The following is an 18,474-nucleotide window of genomic DNA, read 5'->3' as shown; positions in this document are numbered from 1 at the left end:
CCACAATTGTTTTTCTGAAGTCTTGGCTGATTTATTTTGATTTTCCCATGATGTCAAGCAAAGAGGCACAGAGTTTGAAGGTAGGCCTTACAATACATCCACAGGTACACCTCCAATTCCGTACACCTCCTAGCAGAAGCTAATGGGTTAATTGTCTAAAGGCTTGACATAATTTTCTGTAATTTTCCAAACTGCTTAAAGGCACAGTTAACTTAAGTGTATGTAAACTTATGACCCACTGGAATTGTGATATAGTCAATTTAAAGTGAAACAATCTGTCCGTAAAATATTATTGGAAAAATGACTCGAGTCATGCACAAAGTAGATGTCCTAAACGACTTGCCAAAACTATAGTCTGCTAATATGAAATCTGTAGAGTGGTTAAAAAAAAATGAGTTTTAATGACTTCAACCTAAGTGCATGTAAACTTCTGACTTCAACTGTAGCACAGCTGCCTAAAAACATGACGGATCTAGAATTATGAGACTCAAACTTCTCACCTGGCTAAATTTGACAACCACTACAGCGCTCTTTCAGAGCTAAGCATAAATTAAATCTCTTGAATTTTGCAGCTAATCTACATGGATACAAAAAAAGATTTAAATGAATCTAGATCCAAACTACAACAACTGAAGTAGACACCACATTAACAGGGTAGTTCACCCACATATTATAATTCTGTCATTGTTTACTCACCCAAACCTCTATGACTTTCTGTCTCCATTGAATACAAAAGATGATGTGAAGTGGAATGTTAGCCTCAGTCACCATTCACTTTAACATGTTGAGTTGGTGCTAAGTTTTGGCCCTGAAATAAAGCTTGTTTAAACTTAAGTTGGGTCCGCGTGTGGGTGAGAACATTGGGTGCTAATTTAACTCATTCAGATCATAAATAGTCTTTCTATAACTGCATTAATCGAACCATCCACCTCCAACAACAAGATGCAGCCAAACTTTTTCATAAATTTTTAGTGCAGTTAAGCTCAAAGAGTTTTGATATGAATGGGCCAACCTTCCACACAGCTCAGTGAAAAACCACTTATAAAGCAAAGGAAGTGAGTTTGACTAGCTTACACTTACCAAATCAGCATGTTAGACAGGATGAGAGAGACTAGCTAAATCTGCCAACTTCAACCACAAGACAACTAGAATTCACCCAGATTCACATGAGGAAGAAGACTGTGAGACCATGTGGGAGAAACTTTGAGCAAGTGAGGAAAAATATCTCTAAAATATCACTTATGGATTGAAGAAACATTCGGGATGTACAGTACTACATTTGAAATGCAAAGCACACATTTGACATGGCAGAACAGAACTTCTGGGATACACAATACTGCAGTGGAACTTACAAGATGGTTCGTGGTTATATACATGTTAAGCTCAATCAACAGCATTAACGGCACAATGTTGAATCTGACAGAAAATAATTTCGCCTCGTCCCTCGTTTATTTAAAAAATGCAAATAGCACAGTTACAATATGGCGCTTACAATGGACGTGAATGGGGCCAGTCAATAAACAATAAAATACACACCGTTTCAAAAGTAAAGCCACAAAACGTAAACAATATATGTGCTAACATGATTTTAGTGTGTGTAAAGTTATATGCAATATTACAACTTAATATTGGTAAACCGTGTAATCTAGTACTGTAAATGTTGTGTAATCACACTAAAATCCTGTTAACATGTATGCTGTTTAAGTCTAGTGGCTATAATTTTGAGACCATGTTTATTATAATGTTTATGGACTGGCCCCATTCACTTCCATTGTAAGTGCCTTACTATAAAAGCATTTCTTTTTATTAATGAGGTTATCAACATTATGACATCAATGCTGTCGATTGAACTTAACCAGAACTCTTCTAATAGGGGAGCCCACACACTTAGCCCAAAATAGCATAATTTCCATAGACATTCTATGTCAGTACACTGGTGAGGAGACAAGAGGCCATTCTTTTTGAATGTATGTCTATGGAGGAGATGCCTCAGTGTGCTGAATAAACTGCTTTTGTGAGGAAACAGCTCATCACTTAATGAACTGCACCTGTCCGCTAATCTTCAACATGTTTTACACTAAACAATCCTTTTAGAATGAACTATGTGTGGAGTTTACAAGGTAGGGTAGGTGTCAGTTTACGGCTCACCACATTCATTTGTATAATATCTGTAAACGGTGACTTACTGTCATTACACACAAGTTGAGTGTTATGCTCTCTCATATTGTAGAGTTGTGGAGGTTATCTGCATAGAGTAATATATATATATATATATATATATATATAAAAGAATCACTGGCTTAACACATATTAACCTAGAACATTCCTTCGAGTAGAACCTTCAAGCACTATTAGAACTTTACTGCCAAGTACAATAGATTATTATTAACTTCTAGTTGGAGCATGCAAATGGTTCTTACGTGGCATGATCCCCTGGTTAACCAGCTCGTCTCGAGTCCGCCTCTGCTGAAGTTTGAGTTGAAGCACTAGAAGAAAACAAGCGAGTTAGAGATAGTTAATTATAAAGAACGAAAATAAACGCTCAAGTGACTAATTCAGACTACTCATTATCAATATAGGCAGAGGGATGCACATTGAAGCTCACAAAAACTACAATTCATTCAATATGCAAAATCATTGGAATGCCATTCAATAATAATGCAGATTGATTGGTTGATTAACCAATGAATATAGTATAAATTCAGGAGCAAAACAGCATCCTCATCAAATGTACGCAATTCAAAAGTGCATAAAAATTAAAACTATTCATATACACGCTCAATCAAATTGCAAAATATGTCATATAGTGCACGTACAGACCAAAAGATACCATAAAATGCTAGTACAATATAATAAATATAAAATATAAGGTCTTTTGCAACAAAATACATAAAAGTTCTCGGAACAGGTTAATAGAACTGAATAGGAAACTAAATTCATTCTGTACTAAATGTTTCGATGTAGTCCATTGCTATCATTGTGCTGCATGATATTCATGTTTTCAGAAGAAAGTACCCCATCCACCCTATCAGGAAATATACCACGATAGACCACGATAGAAGACACATACAGTAAAGTAGTAAAATACCCGACTAGCAGCTTGGTCTGTCTTCATCATCCTCTCGAAAAAGCTCTTCCTGACAGCCGGCAGAGAGCTTATCAGTTAAAGAGGAGAGAGTACAGACTACATACAACATACTTCCCCTTCCTGTTTCAGCATTCATATAAAAACAGAAGCAAGTGTTGGAGATGTTTCTACAGCTTACCACAGGAAGACATAGTGTAAATTTAATGTTGCTCTGAAACTGTCATGAGCAGTGTTTGAACTAAAATTGAAATAAAAATGATAGTACACACAAAAATGAAAATTCTGTAACCATTTGCTCACCCTCATTATGCGATACGATATATATTAGCATGTATATGTTAACATCTATTAGTCTCAGTCACCATTCCTTTGTCCAAAACATGAAAGTGTATGGTGACTGAGGCTGTCAGTCCCTAAAATTCTGCCAAATATCTCCGTTTGTGTTCCACTTTGTGTATTCGTATCATATCTCTGAAGGTTTACGCCTAAAAGAAAGCAAAAGCAAGTTGTACATGTAACATGCAACTAAACCCAACCACATGGGCAATAGGCTCCTCTCCGTTAGATTAATAACCTGACACGAGGCTAAATCGAGCCTGTCCGCGCTGTGGTTTAGGTTGTTGCATCTGACATTTTGACACATCTGCTCCCTGGTATCACCACTTCCTAGTTGGTTCAAACCTTTGAGTTTAATAATTCTGTGAAACATAAAAGATCACCATTCAATTTCATTGCATCTTTCTTCCATACAATGAAAGTGAATCGTGACTGAGGCTACCATTCTGCCTAACATCCCCTTTTGTGTCCCCCACAGAAGAAAGTGGAACAGATTTGGAACACCATTAAAGAGGAGTAAATGATGACAGAATTTACATTTTTGAAATGGATAAAGTGACCCTTTAAGCTTTAATATATTTAAATACATTAATGTTAAAATTACAAATATTCCAATTACAAGTTGAATTGGAATTAATATCAAATAAACTTCTCATCTGCTCTCATTTCATCCTTGCAACCAATCAAAGAACCTGATAAAAAAAAAAAAAGAAACATTTTTCTAGCACATTATGTGTGATGGGAAGAATTTCAAGATGGTAATCAATATTGGAGCTGTGACCTAGTTGTTAAATGTCCTGTAAGCAATTGTAGCATTCTGAAGCTTTCATGTGACTGAGCTTTTGAATAAGCCACGCCCCCTCATTCCAAAACCCCGCCTTCCAAAGATAATTTTTAGACCAAAACCAAGTAAAAGAGCAGCATTGTTTGTTCCTGTGGCTGTCAAATTCAACAGTGGCACAATAGCGCCCTCAACTGACACTGTATATCATAGCCTCAATGATCCACTTCAAATACAACACTATGAGAACGAGCAGAATGACTGACGTCAGAATGAAAAGAGTTACTGACTGTGGTCCGCTGACACATTATTGTGTGCTGTTTACAAAGTCTTCAACTGTCACAGAGACCGGTGAGATATCTCAGGACACTTATTTCAATAATCTCTTTAAGAAAGAAGGAAAATGATTGGCACTTACAGCACCTTTAATGCATATGCTCTAAAAATGCTGAGCTGTGGTGCTCATGTGGATGATGCAGGTCAGAAATACACAAAATACCAAGCAAAATAAGAAAGCTATTATTACAAGAATACCTTTTGATGGTCATGATATTTCTGATGTGAAAGTGGTGTAGTTAGGGACTAACTCTAAATCACAAAAGCATTTCATCACAAATCTGACAACTAAGCCAGAAGAGAGGGAAGTCGTGTTTTTGGACTTGACAGATGTTGTTGAGGTCTAAAGTTGTCTGTACATTTATATTTATTAACAGAGGTCCTTCAGACCTGTTCAAATCCAGTTTGTGAGGTGGAATGGAGCCAGTGCAGCACCTGTTTTGTAGCTAAATTGTGATCTGGCACTTGTCATCACAACAGCTGTTGGGACGCTAAATTGTGATCTGGCATGAGGTCACTGAAGATACTTATGGGAGGTGATATCGAGATGCCTGGCAGGAGGCATGTGTAACTGTTTTAAGTAGAACTAATGTTGTGGCAAATGTGTTGTCACTATCAGAGATCAGTGTTAAAAGACAGTTAAACAAAAGAGAAAATAATGAAGTAATGCAGGTTCTAAATAGACCATACGGTGTATAAGACCATACACCTGCTGAAGCCACACACCTTTGTGCAAAGCTAAAGTCAAGTCCTGTAATTCACCGAACCATGTCGACACGTTCATTTTGCTCATCCAAAATGTTATGCTTTTGAGTAAGTAGCCTAGAAAATGACTTTTTAGGGTAGGTAGGCGATGCCATTTTTTTATCTGCTGATCAAGAAGACTATTTTCAGTGAGGTGCCGACTGCTTAACAGGTTAAACTATCTTTTACTCTGTGTGCACGGCATGTTTAGAATACATTAGGTTTATTGAAGGCTACATTACAGGCCTATTTTGTTCTATCCTTTACATACATTTTTTTTACATCATAACTGTTATTGGTTAACGTTCTTTACCAAACAGCTGTCATATTAGATCAATGGCTAATGCACGACTGTACGTCGTGAAATACGGACAACTTTTCAGGCATTTTTCTTCTCTCGTAGATTTGGCTTAGTCTACCTGTTGATTATTTTCAACAATGTCCCGACTGTTTTAATTTGTTAAGTAACGTTTACGTGGTGAATTTCGTTTAGAACAGGCTGGGTTGCTCTAGTGGTCCTGCACTATTCATTCAATTGTTTTCAATAAATATGCCTGTTAAATATTTACTAACATTGATTCATTAAATATGTGTCATGTTCTATATTTAAAGTATAAATGATCATTATGCATGTAGCAGGTATACACGTAGCAGATAAATGTCCCTTTTCAGTGGAATTTCGTTTTGGATTTGGAATAGATTATGTATTTTAAATGGGTCGCATAAACACATTTGTATTTTTTTTACCATTTTCTGAAGTTTGGTTTCTTTTAGACAAGTCGACTTCAAAATGTCAGTTGAAATGTCAGTGAAATTAGTCGTCCGGCACATCCCCATTTATGATACCATTCCACCATTCAAGTAGATAGGAGCTGTAATTTTATCCTGCATGTTTCCAATAGAGAAAAAAATATGGCCGCCAAGTGAAATGTTATTTTGGTAAATATTTTGTAAATTCATACTAAATCTTCTGGTGGAGAGAGGGCAACTGTGTAGTAAAATGAAGGTATAGGTTCTAAATGTGCAAATTCTTCATAACTAAATGACATTATAACATTGAGTTCCTGCAGTTAAAATTGAAGAGCACGGCACTAGCAATGGCGAGGTCATAGGCTCAGTTCACATACTGATAAAACACACATCAAGAACGCACTGTCAGAATAGAGAATTTTTAGTTAAACGCATCGATACACAGTAAACATAGACGTAAACAGTGTTGGGTGCAATGCATTACTAAGTAATGAATTACTGTAATTAAATTACTTTTTTATTGAAAAAAGTAAAGGGATTACTCTTACTTGTTCAGTAATTTAATTAGTTACTTTTGATGTAATTGTTAAATACTGTAGAGACTATAGAACAATTCTATATAAAACAATAGTGAATTTAAAATAGAAATTTAAAGTCTAATGTTAAAAAGTATGTTTTCTAATGTAACGCTGCCCCCTTAAATTCTTTAGCCGGTTCATGAATAATTTATTTGATTTTATATGATTTATTTGAAAGAAATAAAAGAACAATTTCACGTCAATCCTTGCATTTTTCATCTGGCCGATGTTGATATGGGAGTAATTAGTACAGTAATCGAATTAAACTGTAGAAGATGTAATTAGTAATTTTACTATTAATTAATTTTAGAGTAACTTACCAAACACTGGACATAAATGTTCAAACCATAGTAATAAGGACCCAACTAGGGTTTTACCTGTATTTACTATGGTCTTGCTATGGATACCATAATTAATCTATGGCTACCATATGGTTAATGTTTCAAGACATCTCTAATTCGCACTGTAACACATTCTTATGTTTCTATTTGTGTCTTCACAGTCATACTTTACCTGACACTCAATCTGTGAGGCAGGCCTCTGTACTGGAGGATATTAATTTAAATGATGTCTCACAGTTTAAATTGCAACATGCAAGACACTGAAACCCACAGTTCAACCATGTGCATGTGTTTGTGTGAGAGCTGACAATTGTTTATCCAGGATAGAGGGGATTTCAACATTCTACTTGCAATATCACCCATGGCATGCCAAGCACAGCAAGCATGATCACACAAACACACGCTCTGTGGATTGTGCCAGGTGTTTACACAGGTCTCACTAACTGACAAAATCCTATTTAATTAAACATTCAGAGTGGGTTTTAGTTCTGTGTGGTTGCTAGATGGTTGCTTAGCAGACCAATGTCTCTATGACATTATTGTCCCTAGAAGTGGCTTGGGTCAATGTGATTTATGCCCATTTAATTGGCTGCCAGGCAAAAATTCACTGTGTCATATGACTTATAGATCACAGCTCTCCTCAACAACCCCCAATATTTGAGGTATCATTGTGTCTGTAGCACAAACGGAGTGGGATGAATTACACTCCAATGTTTAATACTTTGGGTATTAGAAACACTAACAGTCATGCATGCTTTATCAAATATGTGTGTTTGTCTGCACAAATGCATGCAACCTGACTCCACACCTTCTCTCAGACTGATACAAGCACGCCGCACACGATCTAATCTGCCGGCTTGTTTCTCCGTCCCTCTGCTGATTGGAGGAGATCCAAAAGGGGCGGGGCCAACATGGAGGCATGAGCTGGTGTCCAGCATGTTAATCAGGCTTTTGAAGGAATATAAATTTTTCTGCAGCAAAAAGAAGATCTTCGCCACTTTTCCTTCAAAGAGACTTAAAAGTTTTTAACTCAAAAGTGGCATTCAGCCTTTCTCAATGTCTCAGGCTGTGATTGTCTTTCATTTTTCATCTGTTTCAGTCATTTCAAGTCCAAGTAGACCCCCAAGCTGCTGCACATCATAATAAAAGAAAAATGAAAGAGCAGGAAATGAAATAAAAAGGCGGAAATGAAATAAATAAAAAATAAGAAGGGATATATCTGACAAGCAGAAAAAAAAAGAAACATCAAAGATCCTGAGCTTCCTGCTGTTACAGTGGTAGCATGGAGACTGAAGTTATCCAGAGGAAAAGGTGTGTGTGTGTGTGTGTGTTTGAGTGAGACACTACTGCTCCTGTGAGCAACTTTACTGCAGCTGTTCCTCCAGTCAGTCATTCAGCGCGCACACACACACACACACACACACACACACACACACCCCTTCTGCTGAGTAGTGTGTTTTTTTTATAAAGCAGTCCACACTGGACTTGCTGACCTCTCTGTATAGACAGAATGACACACACACACACACCTTTGAACCTATATCAATGAAGCGGTCTCATAGACATAATGTTTTTCCATTAAACAAGAGCTGAACAAATATGTGTAAATTGGTCACAAATACATAATTGCAGTATGGTACGTAAATTATCCCCCAATTCAATGGGATGATATACGTAGAAAGTGGTTCAACTAAAGATTTACACTAATTTGTTCTGCTAGTTACATAACTAAGATCCAATGGTTTTAATACTTATAAAATTATATTTACTGTACTGTACCTTACCCCTAAACCCAACCCTCACAGAAACCTGTTGACATTCACTGTGTCTCCTTTCGAAGGCTGTGGCTAGGTGGGACCCATCCTTTTAAAAGACAGCAGTATACCGATCATCCCCAACCTAAAATTAGCTTCATTTAAAAGAGACAAACGAAAGAGAATGCAGCATGATTGTGATCACAGCTCACATCGCTCTCAAGCTGCACGAGCGCTCTGAGTGAGAAGGGAACTCTGATGTAAACTTTAGGAGAGTTGTAGCTTTCATTTGTAGATCAATATGTTCGGTAAATCTGTGTTCTTTTCAGAGAAATTAGGTACGTTTCTGTTGAAGCAAAGAATTGTGGGTTGTGAGTGCCAAAAACGGATACACCTCTTGCATCTTCCGAATTCCTGTGAAAGAGGGTCGCATTCGGGGAGTATCCTACTTACTTTTCTGAAATGAGACCTCCAGAGCACACAGCCTTCGAAACGAGACACTGCTTTTATAACTGTAGATTTGGGGAAAAACATTTCAAACAGCGAGAACTACTTAAGTCGTAATTAGATGCAAAAAGTATAGCCAAATATGTACAAACACCGTACCATAAAAATGTATTGTTTTTAAATAAAGTACATTTTAATAAGAACTATCCAAGGCCAAAGTATACTTCAGTTTTCTGCGGACTGTCCGAGTGAAGCCTAGTTTTTCTAAACACCTGGACTGTCCGCAGCTTTGCACATGCACCTGCCGTTTGCTGTGCTAAGAGTATCACAAGCGTCCGAATAGGCTTGCAATCTAAAGAGTATACTTGCTCGACCGGGTGCGAGATAGAACGAGGCGCGGAAAAATGCATATTCTAGAAGTACTGTAATCCCTAGCCTTAATTCTAACATAACCTCAACTTTTGTTAATTTTTAAAAGGCAAAACTATCTTCATTTACAATTATCTTTTTTACCTTGGAGAGGTTTTGTCAGATTTAGCTCACTTCTGGGGACAATTTTGTACCCATTAGAGGTCGACCGACAGTGGATTTTACTGATACTGATAACCAAGTTGGGCAGTACCTGCCGATAACCGATTAATCAACCGATAGATTTTAAAATTGATACTGAATGAAAAAACAACACTCAAAGTAAAATGGAGCTGAACTTAATTACAAAAATAAGCAGTACTGACTGAACCATGAAAATGTATTGTACTTTTTAAATGAAATAAATATAAAATATGAATATATATTAACTAATATTCGAATTTTAAAGTCAGCTGATATTTAAATTGACAATGTTTCCTTAGACCACAAGAGGGTGCAATAAATACATAAACCATTCTGCACAGTTATATTATTGCATAGAACATTCCTATCCTGGCTGTTAAAAAAAACTGATGCCTTCTACTCCAGACTCAAGCTTCATAATAACAGTGAAATACCACAATGTTTTTCAGATTCAGTACAGTTGTCTGTGGAATAGCAATATTCTCAGATAGCAGTGGTATTCGGCTGAACTCGGTGGTGAAGCGGCTCAGACTATGAGCCCAGGACAGGGGCTGTTCAAACAGACGGAACACAACAGACTGAAACCGAATGAGAGAATCTCGAGACACACGTTTCCAAGTTTAACATCTTTCCTGACAAAGCATTTAAACAACTCATTGCTTAATCTGAGAAACACTTATTAGAGAGAAAGACGCAATGACCAAAGACCTCCACTAACTGTCAATGGCTGTTCACACCAAACACTTTTGTAACCATCCATTTGTTTTTCTATGTAAACTCATGCTAGACGAATGTCTAGATGACACAGTTTAGATGATGTGCCTAATTAAAAATAACTTTAAAAGCATATTTAGACACTTGCTTTCTGTTAAACTATTTGTTGCACTGTGTCTAGACTTTTTTTAGTTCAAGAATATGATCGATCTGAAGTCATCGTATTACAGTGAGGATAAAACAATTTAATTTAAATCAGATTTCTAATTCATTTATATGTTTCTCTCAGCTGCATGAAGATTATAATTTGCTTTCTCATGTCACTAGCTTTAAATATGCAACTTAGCTGGCTAACGAATGCATAAACATGACCAGCTGGATATAAACTAATGAAAATAGATGGTAACAATTGTGACATTTAAACATTTGGGTAGGACATGCATGTATTTTTGTCACACTGTTCTAACTGCTTGAGGTTAGCTTTACTGTTAGTTTCCTCTCAGCCTTGTCAGCAAACATACTGCTGTTCTCTACTAATGAAGCATCTAGTCACAAAATGAATTACTTTATAATGATATGACAATGTCTACTGTAGTGTACCCTATACTTACCTTTTTATTGTTGAGGTTTTAAATCTGCATCTGGGAGGCTTCTGCTCCATGCAGACTGTAGTCTCATGTGTCAAAACAAACACCACAAGGCTTCAGTGAAGTGCTTTTATTTCACCTTTAGAGTCCGCTCTCATACTTTATAACGACAACAGACCATTCCGAGCCGCTCCAGCACCGGAAGCAATGGGAAAAACAATCGATGTGTATTTTTGCCAATAACGATAGTTCCAGAAATCGGTTTACATGCCAATTTATTGGCAAAAGAGATATCAGTTGACCTCTAGTACCCATTGTATAGCGAAGTAAACTTACTTGAATGGCAAATGTTGTCGACTAATAACTTTGGCTACTCAGAAACTGCAGGGTCTACCTCTAGGGGGCGTTTACCGGCCTGAAATGCCAAACCCTCATCGGGCCACATTTCAATTTGGAGAGGTTTTTTGTCTTATTGGGCATATCTTTACACAAAAAGTATGCTTGTTTAATTTGATTACTTCCACAGATTGGTACCAGAGGTACACATGGACATCCACCCCTCCAATCTCTAGAAAATAATGCAATAAAATGACCCATCCTGTAATCACAAGTGGCTGTGAGTGGTCCATCCAGTCCACAACATGAACACAGAGGAAGTTGGCATGTTGTTTCCGAGAGATCCAGTATCCTGGGACCAGCCACGTTATGCCGACTGACTAACATTCAGCATCTCTTATTAGAAATGTTTGCAACGGCTCAAGTATGTTTTACATTCCATTGTGGTGCGATCAGTAGCGTTTGGGAGACCCGAGTTCGGATCCTGAGTTGAAACCATGAAGTAAAAGTTTATAAAATATCCATTCCTGTATCACATCTGTCCCCTACGTGGACATTTCACTTGGAAAAATGGAGCTTACATGTGCCCATACACCCAACAACACTTACCGCTTTGACCACTGGAGGCAGTGTTTTGAATTTTGGTAAACATCGATTTTAGCTAAAGAAAAGTCAACCTACGGTTTCTGATTTCACTTTGAGATCAGTTAACAGTCCATCGCTGCCAGCGCTGAGAAAAGTGTCATGTTCCATGTGATTGCATGCTTATTATCATTGCTTTAGCAGTGGTCTGGATGACAATGGCTTGCACTGAGAAAATTTAACATAGTGTAGTTAATAGCATAAAAAAAAAAATATGCTCTTTCTGACCAACGACGAGGACAGCAAGCAGAATTGTAAATGACCAATCAGATAAATCATCCAGGCTGCAACAACAGACACCCCTGTTTAATGCTAACTATAATTTTACAACTCTTTATTTTTTATGGTAAACTCCAACGCACATGGTCATTATCAGAAAAGTGTGTGCGTTTATAAAAATTTCTGAGAATATGGCTAGAATGAACTCTCATAGACACAATTGTGACTTCCTAAAAATTGTGCAGATGTTTTGACTACCATACAGACAAAACAGAGTGGTGGTGGTGTAGTGGTCTAAACCACTACACTGGTAAACTGATAAACTGTTAATCAGAAGGTCGGTGGTTCGATCCTCACAGCCACCACCATTGTGTCCTTGAGCAAGGCACTTAACTCCAGGTTGCTCCGGGGGGATTGTCCCTGTAATAAGGGCTCTGAAAGTCGCGTTGGATAAAAGCGTCTGCCAAATGCATAAATGTAAATGTAAAACACAATTGTCTGTTACAACTCTTTATAAATCAGTGCTGAATCTTATAGAAATATGTCAAAGTCTGTTTGAAAGCAACACATTCTCACAATTCAGGTGTAAAATCACTTTGTTCAGAAGGTGTTTCAGGGAGCTGTTTTTAGCAAACGTGCTGCAGTCTCTTTCCTGTTTTACATGCTGGAGTGTGAGGGTGTAAAATATTTGTGGAGGAGAAAAATTGTGTAATTAGCTGTGTGCGCTTCATAGATAAACTTAGCACTTAACAGAATGTGTTTATAGAAGGATTGAGAAAACTAATTTCAGTATAAGACATGCTGAAGGTTGACAGAAATGTAACTAGACTGATAAAATGCATGAGGGAATAAATGTGTATTTGAGTTACCAGTAAGCATTGGTTTGTTGGTAAATAAATGTGTTAAGGGTTTGAATATAGGCATGTAATGTATAAATGTATAGTGAAGTTTTAATCATAGAAAACATTCCCTCTCTTAGATCAGTTAGGATCACTACTTTATTTTAAGAATGTGAAATGTCAGAATTTCAGCTTTTTTTTTTCTTTCATCACATTCCCAGTGGGCCAGAAGTTACATACACTTTGTTAGTATTTGGTAGCATTGCATTTCAATTGTTTAACTTGGGTCAAACATTTTGAGAAGCCTTCCACGAGCTTCTCACAATAAGTTCCTGGCATTTTGTCCCATTCCTGCAGACAGAACTGGTGTAACTAAGTCAGGTGTGTAGGCCTCCTTGCTCGCACATGCTTTTTCAACTCATCGGATTGATGTCAGGGCTTTGTGATGACCACTCCAATACCTTGACTTTGTTGTCCTTAAGCCATTTTGCCACAAATTTGGAGTCATGCTTGGGGTCATTTTCATTTGAAAGACCCATTTGTGACGGAGTATTAACTTCCTGGCTGATGTCTTGAGATGTTGCTACAATATATCCACATTTCCTTCCTCATGATGCCATCTATTTTGTGAAGTGCACCAGTCCCTCCTGCAGCAAAGCACCCCCACAACATGATGCTGCCACCCCCATGCTTCAAGGTTGGGATGGTGTTGTTCAGCTTGCAAGCCTCACAATTTTTCCACCAAACATAATGATGGTCATTATGGCCAAACAGATCGGTTTCATCAGACCATAGGACATTTACCAAAAAGATATTTGTCCCCACGTGCACTTGCAAACTGTAGTCTAACATATGGCGTTTTTGGAGCAGTGGTTTCTTCCTTACTGAGCAGCTTTTCAGGTTATGTCGATAAAGTTAACTTATTATTATAATAATTTAAACATTATAATCACACTAGCAAATCCACTTAACATTACAATGATTCTGCACACGAGAGATGTGGCATAGTTGTTAAAGGTTTGGGCTGGTAATCCAACGGTTGTACGCAAGTTCGAATCCAGCAAGCGCAGATGAAGCGAACGTAACTTTATTTTCAGAGGGTCTATACTCCTCCAGGAGAAGAATAAATGAACTAAACTCCACTGCAGTGATAAGAAGGTTCACTGGATGGGAGCGAACTTTCACTGGGTGGCAAAGCAAAGATTTCCTCAAAATAAATATTCAATAAATAATGCTGTCCATAAAACATTGAGGCCTAGATTCTTACTTAAATGATAAAAATCTTTAATCATTTAATCATGTTCAGCTCTGCCTCATCCTTAAATATATTTTCATCTCGCATCTACACTTCTCTCTTACCATCACTTACATCTTGTTTTCTCTCCTCAATCGATATTTAAATGAATCGTTCAAACAAAATTTTAATTCTGTCATTATTTATTTCTCTTTGTGCAATTCCAAACAGTTCTGTAATGACATGAGGATGAGTAAATGATGACATAATTTTCATTTATGCAGTGAACTATAAAGTGAAACTCTATTTCCCTGAAGACACACAGAGATTGTGCGATTGCAAGTGAGTGTGCATACTCAAAGATAGAAAGATAACAAGCTACTAGTCACCCAAACAACCATAGAAACCGTTTGTCGTTAGGGGGCAGTAACAATATGCTACAGTACATATGTCACTGCCATGAGACCAAACACAGATAATCAGTTTAGCCATGTTTCAAAGATATTAAGGCATATTACATTGGTCATGTGAACCTGTGCAGATCATAACATTAAGCTTATTGTATCAAATTATAACATTATGCATGCAGTTGTGTGTGTCCGTGTCTGTGTGTGCACATCTGAGTGTAAGTGGGAGCTCTTATTTTGACACAGTGTCCATCAGTTTATGAGTTTGAATATGATTAATGTGACTAAAGCTTAATTATAAACCTGATAGTTCTGGCTTTAAATTCAGATTTAAGCCACATTTAAAATATAAAAATCACACATCTATTCTTTATTTATGTAGAAATAGAATTCTATATTAATGCATCAAGTAGCTCGACCACCGTATAAGTTACACAACACAAAACAGTCAATATGACAAATGACTGAGTAATTGTTGTTTTGAATGTTGTGTGCTCACGAAAGCTGAAGTATGACTCATTCCTGATTTTAAATCTAAATCTCTTTTGCATAATAATAAAAACCTCACCATTTCTCCTCTCACAAATAGGAAGTAAGTTGGGGGCGTGCTGAAGTGACATTTCTTGCAGATCATTGGTTACAGCTTCACTCTGTGGACTGGAGGCAGAGCCAGTGATAACAATAGGGGCAGTGCTGCTGGGACTTGACTCCTCCCCCAGCATGGAGTCCACTGTCGCCATGGTTAAAGACAGTCCTGATGGAAAAGGGGAAATACAGTTATAGTAATAGACTGATTGACACTTAATTTACCACAGCTGTGGAAATTTGTCTTTGGCTTCTCACACAAAACATTAATAAATCACAAACAAGAAATAAAGTCCTTTAAAAAGTGACATAAAACAGTGGGGGGTAACATTACATTTGACAACTTCAACACACTAATCCGCCTTTGTGATGGAAGCATTAAAAATTCTGTGCATAAAATCAGATGTGAATTTGGTGTTAAAAGCAATGGTCAGCATCTTTTTTAACGTTGTTAGTGACTTTTATTTGTGATGTATGAACCACTTTACAAGATACTGTATACAAAATGATATTTTCCAAAAAATAAAAGTAAATAATCATTATGTAAGTAAAGGTCACATTTCACAAAGAAAAAGGGGGAATCTTATCCAGAGAGAATGTGTGTGTGTTTCAGAAAAATACCAGTCACCCAAACGGTGCCGCAAATGTTTTAGGCAGATGACAACGATTAATGCCACGGTAACAAGTTATAACACTTCACACACAGAAATACACATTACAAGAAGCATTTCAACTGTGATAGGTTGGGTATTTGACACACACAAACAACACATGACATCATCTCAATGCTGAGTCACACATACGGTCATGGCCACATCTGCTTATGAGCATCACTCTTTCCCAGCAACAATTTTTATAGTGATAGAACATCAAAAATATCATTTAATAAATAGTGAGTTTTTGTGTTATGGCAAACTGTTCCAGCAAAAATTACAAGTACTGTATACATTACATTTATTCCACAATAACAAACTCTTGAAAATAATATTGTATGCAGTATTACGCCAGTGTGTTAATCTTAGGTCGACTTAGACTGCTTGGATGTACAAAAGTAGGATTTTTGAATGTTGGCAAGATTTAAAACAGTCAAATGTTTAAAAAAAAAAAAAAAAAAAAAGTGACATTTTAGAATGTTGGCATGATTGAATATTAAAATGTTTTAAATCATGCCAACATTCTTAAATTGCACTTTTTGAACATTCAAACATTCTCAAAAGCAGACTTTTAGAATGTTGACAATAATTAGAACATTTCGATGTTCAGAAGATGTAATTTTAGAATGTTGGCAAGATTCAGAATGTTTGAATGTTCAAATGCTTAATTCTAGAAGGCAGAGGCTATTTGCACAAAGTTTGTAATCAATGTTATTTACACTGTTTATTAAATAGCAGTGTTTATAGTGTTCATTTATAGTCCGACAGACATCCTTCACCCACCCCTACCTCCTAAAGCTAACCTTAAAAAAATTACCATAGTACCTCCATGGTATTTTGTAGTAAAATCATAGTAACCACACAAATAAACATGGTTACTTTATTAACACCACATTACTGTAGTAACACCATGGTTAACTGCATGAGAAAATGTGATGTATTTGACAGAATTTCCCACTATCTTCAGCAAGCTGACTAAAACATTACTGCTACTGTAAGCTGTTGTACGAACAGGACATTTCAAGACTCACACCTGTAAGTAAATACAGTTGTCAATCTCGAACACTGACTGAGTGAACATAGAACAGCCAAAAGACGTGGTTACAACTGAAGGGCACATCATTTTAACTAGCAATGACAGATCCAGAGCTGTGCTGGAAGACAGTAGTTCCATGCACAAGTACGTTTTTTTTGGTGACGGTTCTTAGTCCTGATTGTTTTATTTACTTGCTCGTTGAACTGTTGTATAAAAGCAATATTACACTTGCAATCATGCTGTATGGCACTAAATAATCATGGCTGTGATTACCTGTGGCTGAATCACAGCCGTGCTGATGTAGGGACATAAAGCACTCTTGCTCGTGTGATATTGCTTTAATATATACAGTATATATAGCTTGTTGTCAGCTTACATTTGTCAGTCCTATATAGTTTTTATATACTGTATTGCTGATAAATGGTGCAGTAGTGCAGAAGAGCAGTTTTCTTATTGAACGGATGGTTTGTGGTTACAGGTGCAGTCATACAGCAAATGTGTTTAGTGAACTGTAATGTTTCTGATATGTCACTTCACTGTCTGTGTTTTAATAGTTGAGAATTTTTTTTAATAATGCATACTATAGAACTTACACATGCTACAAAATTGCACACAGCAATCAATGTATACATTTTGATTCCTGGAATATTGAAATGCCCTGAAAAAAAAATATTCTTAAGAAAAATTATCATTTTTAAATATTCTGCAAATCACCTGTATGTGTATTTGAAGGAATGTTCCCTCACTACTCAGAATTGTTGTTTTTCCCTCGTAGCTTACTTTATTCGAAAGAAATGTGATAATCTTTCCATCAAAGATTCTCTTTTTCAGTGGATTTCTATTAAACTAAAAGTTTCTCAACTTTCTCTGTTTTGGGTAAGCTTCCTAGAGAACTGCTCTCAAGTTACAAAACCTGTTCTAGAGTCACTCAGGACAAATGTTCTCTTTAGAAAAAGATCACTGGCACCTCCCATTACCTTGCTTTGAATAATAGGGAAATAACACAGTTGAATCAGCTAGTTTACTGAAGAATTTGCAAGGTTCAACAAAGCTACTGAGCTAAATGGAGTTCAGTTCATCTACTTAAAAGAACTCCAGTAATATCTGAGCAATATATCATTAGGAAGAGCTGCTCTTAAGGAGTATAATGTGGTGAAAAACCGAACTTTTCTGTTCTCATCAAACGACACTGACTATATTAATTTTCATAAATTACAACATTAAGAACTTTTAATGATGTAGTCGGGCTCCTTGGCGAGTTAAAGTTTCTTTGTTGACATGAACAAAAGTCTTCGATTGACATTGGGAGTGAGTGAATAATGACACAAGATTTATTTTTGAGTGAACTATTCCTTTAAACACAGAGGGTCAGACAAAATTCAAATGTATTATTGCAGACAAAGAGAGTGGTTTTGATGAAAGCCGTTGTCAAAACTCATTAATTTGCCTCTTCAAGGTTCGAGAGCAGAGAATTGAAGGTCCATTTCTGTGCAGATCAGATAACAGCTTAGTCAT

At 36.8% G+C, this 18,474-nt stretch overlaps 1 protein-coding gene across 4 annotated transcripts in view; it reads right to left on the bottom strand.

The window, feature by feature from the left end:
- The window catches only part of LOC127647863 (myocardin-related transcription factor A-like), a 69,241-nt gene that overhangs the window by 34,823 nt on the left and 15,944 nt on the right, over positions 1 to 18,474 (bottom strand). For 3 of the 4 annotated variants that reach the window (XM_052132370.1, XM_052132368.1, XM_052132369.1), the window contains exons 3-4: positions 15,254 to 15,439; positions 2,421 to 2,486 (exon numbers count right to left, since the gene is read on the bottom strand). In XM_052132370.1, coding sequence (XP_051988330.1) covers positions 2,421 to 2,486; positions 15,254 to 15,425 — 238 coding nt within the window. In that variant the 5' untranslated portion in view covers positions 15,426 to 15,439. Of the gene's footprint in view, positions 1 to 2,420; positions 2,487 to 3,088; positions 3,170 to 15,253; positions 15,440 to 18,474 lie in introns of those variants that run through there. The other variant, XM_052132371.1, reaches the window with a different exon arrangement.

Source organism: Xyrauchen texanus, chromosome 8 (genome assembly GCF_025860055.1).
Source record: "Xyrauchen texanus isolate HMW12.3.18 chromosome 8, RBS_HiC_50CHRs, whole genome shotgun sequence".
Taxonomy (NCBI): Eukaryota; Metazoa; Chordata; class Actinopteri; order Cypriniformes; family Catostomidae; genus Xyrauchen; species Xyrauchen texanus.
The sequence above is the reverse complement of the archived record's forward strand: the minus strand, read 5'-3'. Positions and strand labels throughout refer to the sequence as shown.